The 20,496-nt window shown below is 35.7% G+C and overlaps 1 protein-coding gene across 1 annotated transcript in view; it reads right to left on the reverse strand.

Annotated features, from left to right (window-relative positions):
• The window catches only part of LOC129261267 (medium-chain acyl-CoA ligase ACSF2, mitochondrial-like), a 31,332-nt gene extending 16,446 nt beyond the window's left edge, over positions 1-14,886 (reverse strand). The window contains exons 1-4 of the mRNA XM_054899324.2: positions 14,864-14,886; positions 9,511-9,694; positions 2,057-2,239; positions 1,318-1,436 (exon numbers count right to left, since the gene is read on the reverse strand). Of these exons, the coding sequence (XP_054755299.2) occupies positions 1,318-1,436; positions 2,057-2,239; positions 9,511-9,694; positions 14,864-14,886 (509 nt within the window). The remainder of the gene's footprint in view (positions 1-1,317; positions 1,437-2,056; positions 2,240-9,510; positions 9,695-14,863) is intronic.
• Positions 14,887-20,496: the final 5,610 nt, after the last annotated feature.

Below are 20,496 nucleotides of genomic sequence, written 5' to 3' on the forward strand. Positions count from 1 at the left end.
AATTTGAATTGGGATTCACATATAAACTATTTAACTACTAAGGTATCGAAATGTACTGGAATTATGTATAAATTAAGAAGTTTTCTTCCTAGACCTGCATTACTCTCTATTTACAATTCGTTAATATTATCACACATTCTGTATTGTATTGCTGTTTGGGGTAATTGCAGTAAATCCAAATTAGATAAACTATTTAAATTACAAAAGAGAGCATTTCGTACATGCACCAACAGTCATTACCTTTCACCCTCAACTCCTTTATTCCGTAAACTTTTATACTTTGAATATTTTCCATCTTTATCAATATCAAGTTGCAATATTGGGGTTTTTCTTCTTTAAAAAACTATTACCAAATAAGATCAGTAAAATGTTTTGTATCAATAAAGTTGTACATTGTCACACTACACGTATAAGTAATTTGTTTCATTTATGGAAAGTTGGAAAGTCCTATGTACAAAAAGCTATACGTTTCAGCTTCCCAACAATCTGGAATTCTATTCCGAAATTTGTTCGCACATGCGAGTCTCTTTCCCTCTTTAAAAGAAAATTAAAACAATACTTTTATTCAAAATATTCCTAATTTTTGCAGCTATGTTACAATATTATAGAAAATTTGTCATCATTTTTTTTTTTTTTTGCTTATCTTATACCGTATGTCCGTTTTATTCATTTACTTTTGTAACCTAAGTTCTCATATATGCTTTGATTATTGTATATACCAAGTAGCCTCCAAATTAGCATTTATTATTTTTAGGAGACTTTAACTCACAAGGCCACTAATGGCTTTATTCTAAGTCCTCCTTTTCGTTTCTCATATTATTACTGTACACGGGCCTAATTATACACGAATATCATTGTATTTATTTTAAGTAGTTTTTTTTGCATGTTTACATTTTTAAAATACTGATGTATATATTCGAAGTGTATTTTTTTATGTTTATATATCTGTACTCATTGCCTTTTTTATAAATGAATAAATGAACTGAACTGAACTGAACAATTTTAGCCAGCGAGTACTATTGCGGCCTATATAACAATTAAGCCTTTTCAGGGTGAAGTTGCCCCCCATCCCCGAAATTTTGAAAACTCACATTTATTACTTTTTTTACAAAATTCACCAAAAGTGTGCACGAAATCCTTCAAATTCACTTCATAAAATGCAAAAGCGCGCCGTCACGGTGACAAGCTTGGTTGCTTCGCTCCCTTCGCTTTCGATTTTCTTCGAAAAATGTTATGCTTGTTCCCCCCTCCCTCCCTCTACTCCCACTGGAAAAAAAATCTGCGTAAGGCCATGGATAAGCACTATTTTATAGTTACCGTTTACTGTTGAGATGACCGGGGGTTGCTTTCTCTAGCTCAGGACAGATGTTTGAGATAATATCATAATACCTTTGTGTCTTGAATGGTTTAGATGCTATTAACAGCTTCACATGAGCCTGCAAGGGGAAGAAACAAAATAATTTACCGCCTGTAAACTAAAGAGTGAAAGTCACTCAGAAATGAGTGCAGTTCTACTACCTATTAGAAAATTTGATATTAGCATTCATGTACCTTTTTTTATGAAAAGGGGGAGTGCGGCTATCCATTATTTTACTCAGTAATCCACAAAATTGGAACTATGTATACCTGACAAACAAGAATTCGTATCCAAGACTTTTGGCCCAATAACGTCGTAATGGTCGCATAAAAGGACTGTTTTTCTTCTACTTGATAGCACAAACTAACTCACATGAAAGACTGACAGATTTAGTCAGAGAGCAACCTCACACAAAAGTGTCATTTCGGGGGACACTGCGAGTATCCCCCTTGAAATATTTGGGGCAAACATATCGATTCCTCCAACAATTTTAACAACTCGAAAAAAAGTATGATATGCCATGGAATATCATTGGAAGGAACTTTAAATTCATTAAACTTGGCATAAAAATAGTATCAAAATAATGACAAATAAATTTGTCATTTTTATGCAACATTCTGTTATGGCGCCGAAAAAAATGACATTTTTGTCACCCCCCCCCCCCCGAACCGAAACAGGTATCTTGGCCTCTGTCCTCACCTTGTCCAGTGCATACTCGATCTCCCTCTCAAGATAAGCTGGGCTCAGGTTGACCAAGATGGCGCCTAAACGGGCACATGCAAAGAGGGTGAGTGTCCATTCTAGGGAGTTTGGTCCCCAGATACCGACGCGATCTCCCCTCTTCGCCCCGATCGATGCTAACCCGGCTGCAAGGCGATCAACCTAGAATAATATAAAATGGAGTGAAGTTTTCCTGTGTAGACCTATTTTTTATGTAAGAACTCCTTCGCTTTCACAATAACGTTCCAATATACGAGTATTATCGAATAATGTTTGCTACTGACCGAATTTTTGTTTTCCTTGAACATGTTGAAAGCAACACATGCTCCATGGATAGGCCCTATAGTGTAATGAATATACGTCCAAAGGTCTGAAACATTTACTTGTATTTTAATTCATATCATTCTTCCTACGACAGATATATTTCCCTGCCAGGGGCGGTGGAACGTATTTTCGTTTGGGGGCAAAGCCAAAGCAGGGCACTCATATGCCAAAAAGGGCATTTTGGTGCAAACATATATTTTCACCATGAGATTATCATCTGTGTGAAGTTGTGTGTTTTGTACTAGTTGAGCAAATCTGTTTGGAAGTGATTTCTCATTGATAAGATATACATTTAGGATTTGTTTTTTCGCGAGCGAGCGTAGCGAGATGTTGCGAGCCCGAATTACGAGCTCAAACTTTTGGAAATTTCATGTAATAAGACATGAAAAGTAAACATTCCGAGCAGTTTTTGTAATCATAAAATAGGATGTGAATCTAATCTAAAGAATTAACGCGAGCGCGAAATTTTTAATATACTGACCAGAAAACGAACACTTTAAAGACTGCATTCAATACGGGCTACATATCTCACCAATCGAATAATGCGAGCGCGAAGCGCGAGCTGAAAATTTGTGATATTCTAACAAGAAAACTTGACATTCTAGGCATTACCAGGAACAGAATGACTACCTTAATTAACAATAATTGGGGCGAGCGCAAAATACGAGCCAAACATGTGTGATATTCCAACTTGAAAACTGGACATTCTGAGCATTTTTGTATGAACAGGATGACAATCTTACTAAACAATTATTGATGCGAGTGCGAGCCGGAAAATTGTGATTTTCTCACCTAAAAACTATATATTCTAGGACAAATACCTTATAATAAACAATAATTGATGCGAGCGCGAAGCGTGAGCCAAAAATTTTGTGATTTTCTAACCTAAAATGTATTGTGTTTTACTTCAAAAAGGGTATTTCATTTTGAAAAAGGTTATTTAATTTTGAAAAAAGAGCACATTTCATTTTGAAAGAGGGAATTTTTTCCTACGGGATTGGGGGGCACTTGCCCCCTGCCCCCCCCCCCCCCCTCGGTTCTGCCGCCCTGTTCCCTGCATCATATTAATGAGAAAAAGAATTCCTCGCTTAACAGCTTGATACAGTAAGAAAAACAAACAATGTGAAAACAACAGGTTTAAAGGGATGTGATCTGGTATTAACACCGGAATTATGATAGTCGAATTCGACACTACTTAAGGAGTTCTTCCGCGACACACGACGCGCTCAAGAACTGAAAATGTATTGTCAAGTGCCCTTCAAGGCAAAAAAAACATCAAAGAAGTCTTTGAACATGCTGACACATTTGACATACATTGCTTTTAGTTTTGCATCACTGCCAGTCAGGAATCCAAATTTAATGTATTCATGATAATATTTTCTCAAAGTTACCATCTGAGACTTTTCAACAGTAGATTTGTTTCCTCCCTCACCATTTCGCTTTAAAAAAAAACGGTCCATTTTTATGTAGGGCCTAAGTATGTTTCGTGAAAATTGAACATAAAGCTCTAAAGCACATTCGATAAGGTCCGGTAAGGTTCACATCAAAGTTAGATCGAAACCATCCTTATGATCATACAATGTGCATGTACATGCAACATACATGATACCGATGGGTGCTTTAGCTTTGTTTGACCCACGTAGACTGATCGAACATGACACTTTTGGACAGGTCTGTGAAATATACTGTAGTTTTTCCCCTATTTTTTTTCATCTGGATCTTCTCGCGGCCCACCGGTTGAGAAGCGCTGCATTAGACACATCCCTCTTGTAGAGTATTGTCGTACTTGTGCAGAAAAGGTGCAGTCGCAGGACCACGTGTAAAAGAATTGCAGTGATTCACTATACAATATACTAAATATAATTTGTTTGAGCCCGACCAAACAGATAACTGTTCGGTCGATCAACCTGTGTAAAGCGTAATAATAATTGACACCAGCGAAATGTGATACATCTCAACTCATATGACGTGCAAATCCTTTATTCACATTTGAATTCGATTTAAAACCAGTGGGGTCAATTTAAAGTTCTTCTTTCTTGCAGTGTTCATTTAACTGTATCACACATGCGTGTCAAAATTATTTGTCAAAAGTACTATTGAAGACATAACTACAGCTACGTTTGTGCTAGTAGATACTCCCTTTTATCTGATGATATCAAAATGTCAAACATTAATTCAAACTTGAGCGAGCACTAACAAATTTGTTCCAGCGTCACAAATTGCTTTGCGCCTAAATCAGGGAAACTGACAAATTTTGTGATACCCCCTTAACCCACACTGATCAGCTGTAAACATGGGGGTATAGGGATGATTGTTATGAAGACGTCATCCAAGTAACAACTGAGAGTCGTTCATGTTTGAACATGAAGACATAAAGATCTTCATACAGAAAATGAAACAGGCCGAGATCTTAAATCACAGCTTTCAGAAGCACCAATTCATCGATCATAGACACACTCATTCGACGACAAGTGAATATGTATATACATCCAACCATTTAGAAAAGTGGCTTAATTGTTATGTGATAAGGGACCATCAATTAGGGGTTTATATTATGAGCATTCGGATTGGGGAAAAACGTCATATACACACCCACCTTGTACAGTGGCGTAACAGGTGGGGGACAGGGGGGCAAGCTGCCCCCTCCCCCTGGCGGATTTCACCGGGAAAATAAAAGAAAAACGGGAAAAAGAAGAAAAAAAGGAGGGAGAAAGAAATAAAGGGAATGGGGAAAAAAAGGGGAAAGAAAAGGGGAAGGAGGAAAAGGAAAGCGAAAAGCGAAAAGAAAACTTTTTTTAATGGAAAAGGAAGGAAAGCGGGAAAATGTAAGAAAGAAGAACATTTGATAAAGAACAAATCATTCGGGCTGCCGATGATTGAAATTAAAGAGCGGGAAGAAAGATGGACTGCATACAACATTCTGCGATAAGCTTGCTAAATTTTATGCAAATAAGCTACCTTTGCCCCAGACCCCACGCAGTAGGGGCTCTTCATTTATAACCTTCAAATGGCTCTATAACCCCCCCCCCCCCCGTTCAATCACGTTCAATCATTGGCATACAGGCGAGGGGGATCTTGGTTCCACACCCAAGAGGAAATAACAGAAATTATAGGAGACAACGTACACTCTAAAAAACGAAGAGCTAATTTAGCTCTTAAAGAGCGTGTATATGACTGCACTTCGGAGTGCTGATTTGTCTAGTTCAATTTGAACGAGAAAAATCAGCACTCCGAAGTGCAGTCACTAGACACGCTCTTTAAGAGCTAAATCAGCTCTTCGTAGCTCTTCTTTTTTTAGAGTGTATAATGAAATGTGTTATTTGCTGAATATAATTGGAAAATCTAGGCATAATTAGAATTAAATTTCAATAGGCTATTTTTTCCAGCTCGCTTTGTACGCTGGCGACTATTTACAATTTTTTCCCACATTGCTATGTTTTGCCCCCTCAAAATATTTGGTTCATTACGCAACTGGGTTGAATAAATGTGTTGTGTAAAAGCTATATTCTGTATATGCCCGCGATTTGATTAAAATAGCGGCAATCTGCGGATTTAAATGGCTTTGATATCAAGAAGTTCCAGGGGCTCCGCCCCGGACCCCAACTGTACAACACTGCGTATGGAAGGGTTGGGCCATGGCCCCAAAAGTTTTACAAACAAGAACAAAAAAAGGAGGAAAGGAAAGCAAAGGAAAAGTGTAGGATTTGATTTTATTTACTGAATATAATGTCAAAAAATAGCTCAAAGTTAGATTCTCATGAAAAGGTTATTTTTTCTCGCTCGCTTCGCTCCCTCGGGACTTATATAAAGCAGCTTTTAAGCACTCACGCAATATCTGGCCTTCTTAAAATAGTCGCCTCATTACACCATTACGCCTGTTCATACCATGATATGACCGGGAAATTTTTGGCTCTTCCCCCCCCCCCCCCCCCCCTGGACACCGACCCCTGTTACGCCGCTGACCTTAATTGTATCGAAACGACACGTATGAGAAGGAATGCAGGGTAATTAATAGTGCAAAATAAAAATGTTGGGACTGTACAACAATAGTGGTTTAGATTGTTGATATAGAGTTGACTGGCTGTTTCAACCCTGGGGTTTTGAGCAGATCGAGTTGTATTTCAGGCGTCATAATGCTTGACGGTTTTCATGAATAGAGACCATGAATATTTTACCCCCATGAATAGACTGTTTTCTAGTTGAATGCGTGTTAAGGTCTTAGTGATATTTCTCCATACGAATCCACGCAGTATGAAGAATATGAAATACACGTACTACCATGGAGGTAACACATCTCATTGGTACCAGTACAGCTAATCATTGTAAATGACTGTGTGTCATGTTCAGCTAATCTTACTGGGTGGTGATATTTTGTACATATATTGTATATATGTATGCATGAAATGCACAGAGATAATGTTTTGAAAAGAATATAAGACTTTCTGATCTAGAGTTTGAATAAAAAATGCTTCAGATATAATTTTATGATATCAACTCAGGGTTGAATTAAAGGGCCACGGAAACAGAGGTTACCCCGAGAGAAATGTAATAGACCAACCAGGGAAGGGGGGAGTGGTATAAGGACCACTAAACTAAGAGAATCCAAATAAATGGGTGTCTCAGTCAACTCTCAATTAGAAAAAAATATATATCACAATATTTTCAAGATTCATTTTCCGAGGAAAGTTAATTAAATGAAGAACAAAAGAAGAAGAAGAAGGAAAAGAAAGAAGGAGACTGGGAAGAAAGGAGATGAATTGAAATTAGAAGAAGAGAAATAAGAAGAAGTGGTAGTAGTGGTGTTGTAGTAGTAGTAGCAGCAGTAGTAGTAGTAGTAATAGTAGTAGTAGTAGTAGTAGTAGTAGTAGTAGTAGTAGTAGAAGTAGTAGTAGTAGTAGTAGTAGTAGTAGTAGTAGTAGTAGTAGTAGTAGTAGTAGTAGTAGTAGTATACAGTAGTAGTAGCATCAGTAGTAGTAGTAGAAGTAATAGTAGTAGTAGTAGAAGTAGTAGTAGTAGTAGTAGTAGTAGTAGTAGTAGTAGTGGTAGTAGTAGTAGTAGTAGTAGTAGTAGTAGTAGTAGTAGTAGTAGTAGTAGTAGTAGTAGGAGTAGTAGGAGTAGTAGTAGTAGTAGTAGTAGTAGTAGTAGTGTTAGAAGAGCCGTGGTGTAGTCATTCTGACTCTCGCCTTGTAAACAGAGGGTCGTGTGTTCGAATCCCACCGCGGTCTAGCGTCCTTTGACAAGGCGTTATTCCACACTTTGCCACTCTCGACCCAGGTGCTAAATACACCCGGTAGGATGCGAAAGTTATTGTATGTTTGAATTTGCCAGCGCCATTAAAAGGCTGCGATGAATGCAAGGAATGCTCCCCAGGGAGTGGAAATTGTGCGCTTTTTGTGCGGGATTGAAATGAATCCAATGACCGGGGTAATAATATGCTGTAAAGCGCTTTGAGCCGTTATGGGAAAAGCGCTATACAGTGCGTATCAAAAAAAAGTTTACACTGTAAAATTATACATTTGTAATATCCTGAAGATTTTTCCACATTTTAACATCGGTACAGATCCATTTAAGCAAATGTGACGTATACTGTCGAAAAATATTTCCGCTTGAGTGAGCACCAATTACTTTTGAAAATTTAGTGAAAAATGATTTGCGCAGAACTTTGAAATTGTTATGAGAATAAAAGTAGACCTTAATCATGAAGAACACGTGAAATTAAGCTAGTAAAATTGATTTGAAGATATCTTTTACATTTTTTGAGTTGTTTCCTTGCCCAAAACACTTCGAAGAGTGCATTTTGCCCCGCCCCACTCCCCCACACACCGAGGCCATTATGAGGATATTTGCTTTACACTGAGCTGTGATTTACATGGAATGGCTTAAGCCTGATTTTAATTTGTTAATCATTGCAAAGCTTGGGAAAAGTGTGGAGAAACAAGTATTAAATGAAAAATGAAATGTAAACCCACTTTCAATGATAAAAACTTAGTGAAAAAATGCTGGAGATGTCTGATATAAACTTTTGTTCAGATTTAGTTATGTCTTCAGATCCAGCTGGCACAAAAGGGTAAAGATTGTGCTTACTTAGTGTTGAAATTTCAATATGGGTGGCAAAATTGTTACAAAATGCTTGAATGTATCTGTTTTATTTCAATTGACTAAAAGTGCAAGGGAAATGTATGAGAAATGTTTCGCAGGGTAAGTTTGATTTCGCCCTTTCCCCTTGACACAGCGTGAAAACGAGCATTTCTGCGCAAACAGATTTCTGCGAGCTTTACAAAAATGGACAGTGCTCACTCAACTGTAACATTCTGACAAAACTTTTACTTTCATTGGATAGATGAGACCCAAACCCAAGATTATATTTGGAAAAATTACCCACATGTTGTTTATTTTTTAATTCCCAGTGCTTTTTCAAAGTGTAAACTTTTTTTTTTATACGCACTGTATAAACAGGACATAAGCGATGTTGTGTCTCGTCCACTTGTGAAAATGACCAGAAATGTCGCGATTTGCGACGGCACTCAACAGAATTGTATCAAAAGTTCATTGTGAAATAACCGGGATGAAATAACATTAGTCATAAGAGAGTCTTGCACGTAAACTTTAACGTTGTCCTCAAAATCACCTTTGACCTTACCATGTGACCTCCGAATGCAGCATAACATGCAGGTCTCCGATCCTAAGTATCTCGACAACCCAAGTTTGGTTGAAAAGTGACTCACGGTTGCGGAGTTGGAGGTCTTAAGAGAGTCTTGCATGTAAACATTAACGTTGACCTCAAAATGACCTTCGACCTTACCATGTGACCTGCGAAGGTACCATAACATGCAGGTCCCCTAAGTACTTCTACCATGCAAGTTTGGTTGATAAGTGACTTATTGTTGCAAAATTATGTGTCATAATGTTTGTGACGGACGACATTCACCTCCAGGTGGGCGAGAAATCTTAGCTGTTATTATAATAGTGGTGGTATTGGGCGTAGGGGTTGGAGGAGACGAAGAAGAAAGAGAAAAGGGGCAGAAATGAAGATGAGAATAAGGAATAAAACAACATAATTGCAGAGAGGGAGATTTACACACAAAAAATATTTATCAATCAATGCTCACCTCTTGTTGGAATTGATAATAAGTCTTTCTGATTCCATCTTCACGAAACACAACGAACTCTCGATCGGGATGTTCATTCGTAACCTCATCGAGGACCTTACCTACGGTTTTGCCGACAAGGACTGGCAAATTCGGGAAAAGATCATGGCCTTGGGCATAACTAGATTTGTACTTTGTCCGCAAGCTGTAGGGATTATTTTAGATAAAGTCAAATAATTATTTTTTATTGATATTATCTTTGGTATGCATTGTTATATGACATTGTTACACTAGACTTTCCGGCTCGTATTCTGAAGTCAGGTTTAACTTAGACCACGGTCTAACTCTGTACTTAAATTATGGGGAGCCAAAAATTCAAAAAATTATGTTTATATTATATATTTATTATGCTTATTTTCATTTTGCTTTCATAATGAAGAAAAATGCTTCAGATATCATTCACAGACAAATTATGGACAATTTGAGTGTCAGATGAGTTAAAAAATTGGATGTATACTGTTATGGATTTGTGCCCCAATTGGCTCTCCATAGTTTAACCACAACTTTAAACCAGGGCTTAATCATAGAGTTGGAACTTAACCCGACTTCAGAATACGGGCCTCTGTAGCTTAAAAAACAAGTGGAGCGCCTCTGGTAATACGCGACTACATATGGCAGCAGTGCTGACTTTGAAAACTCCTATAAAATAATTATTCACAAAAAACACCATTCATATAATAAAATTATACAAATAATGAATGTTTATGAGTGCAATGGACAAAATACTTAATGAGGTGAAAGATGAAATGATCCATTCAACGAGGCGTAGCCGAGTTGAATGGATTATTATTTAATCTCTCACCGAATGAAGTATTCTGTCCATTGCACGAATGAAAAAACATTCATTATTTGGTTTATATGACACCTAGAAAATGATTTTTTTTCCCACATGAAATACATGAATTTCGCTGCAAAACATGCTCAGCAGTGCGAGTTCGGTCTGTTGCAGTGATTGTTACGTCATTATACAACATGCGCACTGCTGGTGCATGAGCTGCAGTCTCGGTGCGCGAGTGCAATGGACAAAATCGTATGGATCCAAAATTGCACGATGAATGGATCCAAAATTGCATGGTTGATGACGACATTGCAAAATGGGCTGAATGAACGATATCAAACAACCAATCAAAACACAAGGATCTATCTAGGTTTCATATAAAATACTACATTTACCCTAAATGACATTTGACATCGATCATGTGACCTAAGACTTAATTGTCAGTGATACTTGATTACCCCTATGTCCACATTTCTCACATTTCATAAACTATATCCATAAAATTTTAAAGTTATGATGGCAATTCAACAATTACCCCCAACCTGGCCAAAGTTCATTGACCTTAAATGACCTTTGACCTTGGTCATGTGACCTGAAACTCGCACGGGATGTTAAGTGATACTTGATTACTAGTAATCTTATGTCCAATTTTTATAGATCCATAAACTATCAAAGCTATGACAGTAATTTAACAAATACCTCCAACTAGGCCAAAATTCATTGACCCTGACCTTTGACCTTGGTCATGTGACCCGAAATTCAAGCAGGGTATTTAGTAATACTTCATTACTACCTTAAAGTTCAAGTTTCATGAACTAACTTCATATACTTTCGAAGTTATGATGTGACATTTCAAAAACTTAACTTAGGTTAAGATTTTGATGTTTATTCCCCCATCATGGTCTAAGCTCATTGAGCCTGAATAATCTTTAACCTTGGTCATGTGAAACTCGAGCAGGATTTTTAGGAATACGAAATTGACCCTTTGTCCAAGTTTCATGAACTAGGTATATATACTTTTTAAGTTATGATGTCATCTCAAAAACTTAAAAACTTAACCTTCGGTTAAGATTTCAATGTTGATTGATTGATTGATTGATTGATTGATTTTATTTGGCAAGTCACCATAACATATATACAGTAGCATTAAAACAACAGGCTTGCACAGGATGACCCACGAAAGCTCGAAAGCTTATTTCCAGTGGGGTCCTCAATATACAGAATTAAGATAATAAAATGTTAAAATTATACTATTTACATATTAAAAATGAAGAAAAAAATCAGAATTTACTATTACCAATAAATAAGATATAAAGACAATAAATAAGATATATACAAGAATATAACGAAGAAGAAGAAGAAAAGAAGGAGAAGGAAGAGGAGGAACAGAAGAAGAGAGGGGACGAGGAGTAGAAGGAGACGGAAGAAACTGATAACGAAGGGAAATAAATAAGGAGAAGAACAACAGCATAAACGTGACGACAATAACAACAAGAAGAGGAGAATAGGAAGAAATAAAAGAAATAGAAAGAATAGAAGAAAGGACATATCGAAGCTTCAATCAAACTATGTAAAATACATAATAATACCTAGTAGAGAAGAGAAAAGAACTAGGTCAGTATTCAGGCTAAATCAACCGTACAACATATCATTTGCATCTTCTTTTTGACTCTCAAGTGAAAGATATTCTTTCAATTTCCTCTTAAAATGCAAAAAGTTTCCTATTTCCTTTATATCATTGGGAAGGGAATTCCAATGTTTTATAGCATTGTAATAAAATGAGTTACCAATACTACCTACCCTTTCTGGTAAGCAAAAATTGAAATGGCTGTTTCTTGTATTATAGTTATGTATTTCGGTAACTAGATTAAAGTTTGATCCAATGTAATGATTCGATCTATTGTGATAGATTTTATGCACGTGGTGCAAAATAAGCTGTTTTGATCTTTTGTTGACTTCAAGAAAACCTGCTCCAGAGAGTTCGGTGTAGCCAACATGGGTTCTGGGACCAGAACAGCTAATGAATCTAACCATTTTATTCTGTATAATTTTCAACTTCTTTTTATCGAGTTCGCTTATGCCACTAAACCAAGCAGGGTTGGCATAGTCAAATAAACTCTGAATAAGAGCAAAACAGAGAATACGCCTTGCTTTTTGATCCATACAACTTTGATACCTGTACAAAAATTTCAAACGGGCATTCGCCCTTTTTACGATTGATTCTACTAAAGATGAAAATGAAAGGGAGCTAGTCAACTCAATGCCTAAATACTTTACAGATTCTTTCCTCTGAATTATCTTATTATTGTATGATACTTCAAATTCAAATGAAGTTTTATGATTACTTTTAGAACAAAACAGAATGCTTTCGGTTTTGCCTAAGTGTAACGATAATCTATTATCAGTCATCCAATCGACACATGTAGACAGCTGTTCGCTAAGTTTTTCCTCAACAAATTTTGGGTTGGCATTTGAACAAAGTAGTACGCTATCATCTGCATACAATAATAATTTACAGTCAGCTTTTAAACAAATAGACATGTCATTGATATAAGTTGAAAATAGGATTGGGCCTAAAATACTTCCCTGTGGAACTCCACACGTTATAGGCATAATTTTGGAACAAATATCGCGAATAGCCACTACTTGATGTCGATTCGACAAGTAGGATTTGAACCATGCTACAGTAGCCTGGTTAAAACCCATTATTTGTAATTTTTTCAATAAGATGCCGTGATTAACTGTATCAAATGCTTTTTGAAGATCTAGGAGTACCATCCCAACGAATTGTCCCTTAGACATATTTGTTCTCAGATAATCAGTCAAGTGAATAAGGCATGTCTCAGTCGAATAGTCATGTCGAAAACCTGACTGATATTCGTAAATCATATCATTTTCTTTAAAATATTTTTCGATCTGAACACATACCGCCTTTTCTAGAATTTTGGATACTATGCTTAAAACACTGATAGGTCTATAGTTTTCAACAGCAGTTTTATCTTTCTTCTTATGAATAGGAGTTACTTTTGCAATTTTCATATCCTCTGGGAAAGTGCTAGTAAAGATAGATAGATTTATTAAGAAATTTAATGGTTTGTACAAACTCTTTGCTCCTTCTTTTAGAAATTTAGCAGGTATCAAATCTAACCCAGTGCTTTTTGATACATTTAATTTACGCAACTCATTAAAAATGAATTGATCACTAACAGGTAATAATTCAAATTTATCTTGGCTTATACCCTTTTTTTCATAAAATTTACGAATGTTTTCACTGTCTGCACTGAAAATGTCTTTGCAAGATGGAAGTTTATCTACCAACGTAGCTGCGACATTTGTAAAATAGGAATTGAATTCATTGGAAATAGTTATCTTATCATGACATAATTCTCCGTCAATTGAAACGACTAATTCTTGGTCCTTTCCATTTTTCTTTTTTAATCCCAAACTTTTTAGATTCTGCCAAAGTCTTTTAGAATCATTTTTATTTTCTTCTATTTTTACGTCGCCGTCGGAAAAGCGTCTCGCTGTGCTATGCAGGCGAGACAAAAATAAGGTCACAGTTTATTGTTCGAAGGATTCTAATTTATATCAAAATATGTGAAGAACAATGAAACAATCGAACTACCGAATTATTACTTCTTATGACCATGTGAATACACATCCACACTGCTTGTTCTTGGTTTTCATTACATTCTTTCAAAAAGATGGCCTACGCAGATTTTTTCGGGGGGGGGGGGTAATACGTATGAAAACTTTAAATAACTTAAGCGAAGGAGCAACCGCAGCGGTCGAGCTATCCTCGGGGCTTTTTCATTTTTCAAAGTCCAATTTAAAGATTACATGCACACTTGCACACTTCGGTGAATTTTGTGAGAATTTCAGTATTAAAAAAAAGGTTAGGTTTTTACTATTATTTTGGGGGGAACTGCCCCTGCCCCCTATGATACGGCTATTTTCAGAAAAATAGCATTTTCTCTATAGCTATGAAAATGTAATTGCTGTGGTGGTAATAATGTAAGAATGGCAAGTCTTGCCCCATATGAGAACTAAGCCAAAGTAAATATCCATAAGTCAATAAACATTATGGCTATAACGCAGGCCTATCCATCTAACAAGGCGGCCAATGCAAAAAAACAGAATTGTATCAAAAGTTCATTGTAAAATAACTGGGATGGAATAACTTTTTGTCATAAGAGTCCTGCACGTAAACTCTAATGTTGACCTGAGAATGACCTTTGACCTTACCATGTGACCTCTGACTGCAGCATAAGATGCAGGTCCCCTAACTACATCTAGATACCATCCAAGTTTGGTTAAAAAGTGACTTGCGGTTGTGGAGTTGTGTGTCATAAGAGTCTTGCACGTAAACTTTAACGTTGAACTGAAAATGACCTTTGACCATACCATGTGACCTCCTACTGCAGCATCACATGCAGGTCCCCAAGGAAATCTACCATTCAAGTTTGGTTCAAAAGTGACTTACGGTTGCGGAGTTATGTCATAACAATTACCTCAAAAAATGAACTTTGACCTTACCATGTGACCTCTAACTGCGCCATGATATGCAGGTCTCCTAAGTACATCTACAACCCAAGTTTGGGTGAAAAACTGAATTACGGTTTCGGAGTTATGTGTCATAAGTGAGTCTTGAACGTAAACTTTAACGTTGACCTGAAAATGACCTTTGACCTTATCATGTGACATCTGACTGCAGCATAAGATGCAGGTCCCCTAACTACATCTACCATCCAAGTTTGGTTAAAAAGTGACTTGCGGTTGTGGAGTTATGTGTCATAAGAGAGTCTTGCACGTAAACTTTAACGTTGAACTGAAAATGACCTTTGACCTTACCATGTGACCTCCAACTGCAGCATCACGTGCAGGTCCCACAAGGAAATTTACCATTCAAGTTTGGTTGAAAAGTGACTTACGGTTGCGGAGTTTTGTGTCATAAATTATGTTTGTGACGGACGGACGACATTTGGATCCCTTAGTCTCGCCTTAATTCACCTCTGGTGGGCGAGGCAAAAAGCTATATGGGTTTGTCAATGAGTTCAACGTCACACAGTAATAAAATAAGAAGTATTTTCTTGTGTGAATCAGCATGATCAGAGGAGCAGTTAATCAACATTTTTGTCCGACAAGATCTCACATCTTTCCTAGATTCTGATTGGCTGAGAAGCATTGTAGCCATGGTAACTGTCAAATAAAATCCTCAGATAACACTTCCGACAAGTCCTTTCATGAAACGAGTGCTGAATGGATCAAAATTAATTCATTATGTATTACTTCAATACTGTAACAAAATGCACATCGGTAAATATTTATTCAAACAAAGGTAATTTGTAAAGAAAATGCAGTTTCCGATTGAAAAAACGTATTCAATAGAACTGATTATACTTGGGGTAGAAAAGAGGCACCTTACATAATAAATGAAAATAGAATGAAATTGTTTTTTATTAAAAGAGATATGCATGAGATTGAGAATATACATTCCCCATAAAGTGGGACTTAATATTTTATTTACATGGACAGAGAAAACATGCCTCTATGGACTTTGCAATTCCAAATTTAAGATGATTGATCAACGACGTGAGGATGGGTATGAAATGGTCTGCCAAATTATTGTGATAATTACAGCACTTTGAATTAGCTACCACCCCCCCCCCCCTCGGCATTGGGTCTTGCCCCCCCCCCGCCCCCTCAAAAAAAAAAATTCACGACAAAGGAGAGAAAAAAGAAAGAGAGTGAAAAGAATAGGCTTAAATATGATATTATTTTTTATTATGTAAAATCTATCACAAACTTGGATTTTTGCAATAAATATACGCGATACGCCATATCGAGCCCCCCCCCCAATATTTTTGTTGGCTCATTCCGCCACTGCCCCCTGGTTAGAGTCCTGTGTGTTATCAAAAGAAACAGCAAGCATCCATTATTACCAATAGTAGAGCGGATAAGCTCCAAAAATCACAACAATTGTGCAAATTTTGACTAAAGCATGAAACTTTCACAAGTATAAGTATATGCCGTAAGATTTATTTTAAAGATGGGAGGTAAATTTTAAATGCCATTTTCGGCCGTTGCCATGGCAACGGATTAATTTCTCCAAAATTACATACATTCCCATGTAAATGGTAAATAAACATGATATAGATGACCCAAATGATAATTTTCAGGCTCCCAATTGAATACATATGAAATTTAGAAATATTCAAGATCACCAATATAGTTCCAATTGGTCCGTTGCCATGGCAACGGCTTGTTTTTCCCGAGAAAAATAAAAATTTTGATAAAAAAAACGTTGTAGAATATGATTTATATTTAATTTCCCCTAATTTTACAGTGCTAAACGAAGATATTTTGGTTGCTAAATGTGTAAATTACATCTCAAGCCATTGCCATGGCAACCAAATAACATCTAATTTACAAAAATAACATGGTTGACAAGACAATGGACAGGTGGAAAATACAATTAGAATTGACTCAATCTGTATGCTTAAGTTTTGACCCCCTCATTTGAACGAAAAATACACAAAGTGTTCTGCAGGAGTTCTTTATCAAGATAAAAAGTTATGTTGCCTTGGTAATGCTTGAATTAAATTTAAAAAGAAACAATTTTGCACAAGGCCTGTTGCCATGACAACATCTTATTTCCCTCTAGAAAGGTAAAAATATTGATAAAAATGTAGAATACATGTATGATCATCATTCCATTTTCCCTAATTTTAAGGTACTAATCGAGATATGTTTGTGACTAAATTTATAAATATAACATCTGAAGCCATTGCCATGGCAACCAGATAACATCTAATTTTAAAAAACAACAACATAGATGACAAGGTTATGGACAGGTGAAAAATACAATGAAAATTAAATTAATGTACATGCGTAATGTTTGACCTACTCAATTAATTTAGGGGAAATAATATAGTGAGTGTTCTGCATGAACTAATTAGAATGGTAAACATTGATGTTGCTTTGGTAATACTTGAATTCAACGACAAACATCAATGTTCCAAATGGCCTGTTGCCATAGCAACTGATCATTTAGTACCAGTTTTTATTAAAAAAGGAACTGTAGAATCTGATTTTTCTTGCATTTCCCCTATTCTTAGTGTGCTAAACATAGATATGTTTGATGCAGAATGTATGAATAACATCTGAAGCTATTGCCATGGCAACCAAATAATATCTAATTTACAAAAAAAAAACAATAATTTGGATGACAAGATTATGGACAGGTGGAAAATACAATTATAAATAACTCAATATGCGAAAGGTTTGGCCAGTCATTTTATTTTGAACAAAAATTTAAGTAAGTGTTCTGCATGAGTTCATTAGAATAATAAAATTATGTTGCCTGGGTAATACTTGAATTTAATGAAAAATATTAGTGTTTCGAATGTCCCGTTGCCATGGCAACAGCTCATTTCCCCCCAGAAAAGTATCAGCTTTGATAAACAAAAACATTGTAAAATCTGATTTTTATTTCATTTCCCCTAATGTTAGGGTGCTAAGCATATATATGCTTGCTGTAAATATATAAATAACATCTTCTGCCATTGCCATGGCAACCAAAACCAATTAAGATACAATAAAAAAATAACACAGTTGAAATGATAATGGACAGGTGGAATGTAAAGTAAAGATTTACTTAATCTACATAAGGTTTGACCAGTCATTAAGTTTTGAACAAAAATTACATTAAGTGTTCCGCATGAGTTCATTAGTATGATAAAAACTTATGTTGCCTTGGTAATGCTTAAATTTAATGATATTAATGTTTGCAAATGTGTGTTCTGTTGCCATGGCAACGGATCATTTTTTCCCCAGAAAATACAATCTTTGATAAAAGCAATACCCCGTAGAATCTTATTTTTCATTCATTTCCACTAAGTTAGTTTAGGGTGCCAAACATACACGTACATGTTTGTTGTTAAATGTATAAATAACATCTTAAGGCATTGCCATGGCAATAAAATAACATTTAATTTTACCAAAAATAACATGGCTGACAAGATAATGGACAGGCAGAAAATACAATAAAATTAACTGAAAGGTCAAGTCCACCCCAGGAAAATTATGAATTGAATAAATAAAGAAAATTCAAACCAGCATAGCTGCTGAAAATTTCATCAAAATCGGATGTAAAATAAGAAAGTTATGACATTTTAAAGTTTCGCTTATTTTTCACAAAACAGTGATATGCACAACTAAGTGAGTCAGTCAATGATGTCCATCACTTACTATTTCTTTTGGTTTTTATTGTTTGAATTATACAATATTTCATTTTTATAGATTTGACAATAAGGACCAACTTGACTGAACCATATAGTATTAAACAATGCTAATTCCACATGTTCAGGGAGGAATTTATCTTTGTATCACTTGACAATGAGGAGAAAATTAGTATATTTCATATTTCATATAATAAAATACAATTTATAAATTTAGTCACAAACATATATCGATTAATACCTTAAAATTAGGGAAAATGGAATGATGATCATACATGTATTCTACATTTTTATCAATATTTTTACCTTTCTAGAGGGAAATAAGCTGTTGCCATGGCAACGGGCCCTTTGAAAAATTGTTTCTTTTTAAATTTAATTCAAGCATTACCAAGGCAACATAATTTGTTATCTTTATAAAGAACTCCTGCAGAACACAGTGTATTTTTGTTCAAATGAGGGGATCAAAACTTAAGCATACAGATTAAGTCAATTCTAATTGTATTTTCCACCTGTCCATTGTCTTGTCAACCATGTTATTTTTGTAAATTAGATGTTATTTGGTTGCCATGGCAATGGCTTGAGATGTAATTTACACATTTAGCAACCAAAATATCTTTGTTTAACATTGTAGAATTAGGGGAAATTAAAGATAAATCATATTCTACAACGGTTTTTTAATCAAAATTTTTATTTTTCTGGGGAAAAACAAGCCGTTGCCATGGCAACGGACCAATTGGAACTATATCGGTGATCTTGAATATTTCTAAATAACATATGTATTCAATTGGGAGCCTGAAAATTATCATTTGGGTCATCTATATCATGTTTATTTACCATTTACATGGGAGTGTATGTTATTTTGGAGAAATTAATCCGTTGCCATGGCAACGGCCGAAAATGGCATTTAAAAATTTACCTCCCATCTTTAAAATAAAACTTACGGCATATACTAATACTTGTGAAAGTTTCATGCTTTAGTCATAATTTGCACAATTGTTCGGCTTATCCGCTCTACTACAAGACTTAAGGGAAAATATTAACTTTCACACAGAAGGTAGTCAGTAAAACAGCATAGGCGCACTTACTTTATTTGGTTCAAACCCTTTTTATTGAAAAGTTCAATACACTAAGTAATAAGAGCAATGGCCAGGGAAAATGTGGAGGAAATGAAGTTTCCCATCGCCAAAAAGACTTTCACATCATACGTGTTATTCTATTTATATAACCTTAATTGGCAATGTCATGTCATTGTAGTTTTGTTACAGGCGCTTCCCGTCACAAGCTTTTGCTTCAAGAGAACTATGTCTTCTTCCGTTGACAAAAATTGTATACATTTATATTTTTATGACAAATGATTTGGTATAATTCATATTGATAATTATATTTTGTGAAAAATTGAAGAAATTAAAAGCTTATTTAAATTGAAATTATTGTAGGTAAACAATGCTGAATGGATCAGCACAGCTTGGTCGGGAATGTCGTATCTACATGAGCGCCATTTCATGGGCATAAACCAGATAAAAACGAAGAAAAAAAAACAATATGATCAAAGACTGTTACCATTATTATGACGAATAACACAAAAGGACACATAGTGTTGTGTTGGGGTTGGATCGATTGCGCTTTTACTTTCAACCAGACTTAAATGAGACGAAGCAATACAAAGTCTGTACAGTTCATATATACATTTATTGAAGATTATAAATAAGTTGATGATGATAACAAATAATACAGGAACATGAGTAAGTCTGATGGTGACTATACTCTAAAGATGAAGATAGTATAAATTCTGCAGTATAAAATATAAACTATTCTGTAGCTGTCTGTATGCTGAAACAATCTCCAAAGTTATCTGTAAACCAATCTGCATTCTGATTTGGGTTCAGAAGTGAACCCCTTTTATATTGGTCTGGTCTAGACTCTTTACAA

This window comes from Lytechinus pictus, chromosome 5 (genome assembly GCF_037042905.1).
Source record: "Lytechinus pictus isolate F3 Inbred chromosome 5, Lp3.0, whole genome shotgun sequence".
Taxonomy (NCBI): Eukaryota; Metazoa; Echinodermata; class Echinoidea; order Temnopleuroida; family Toxopneustidae; genus Lytechinus; species Lytechinus pictus.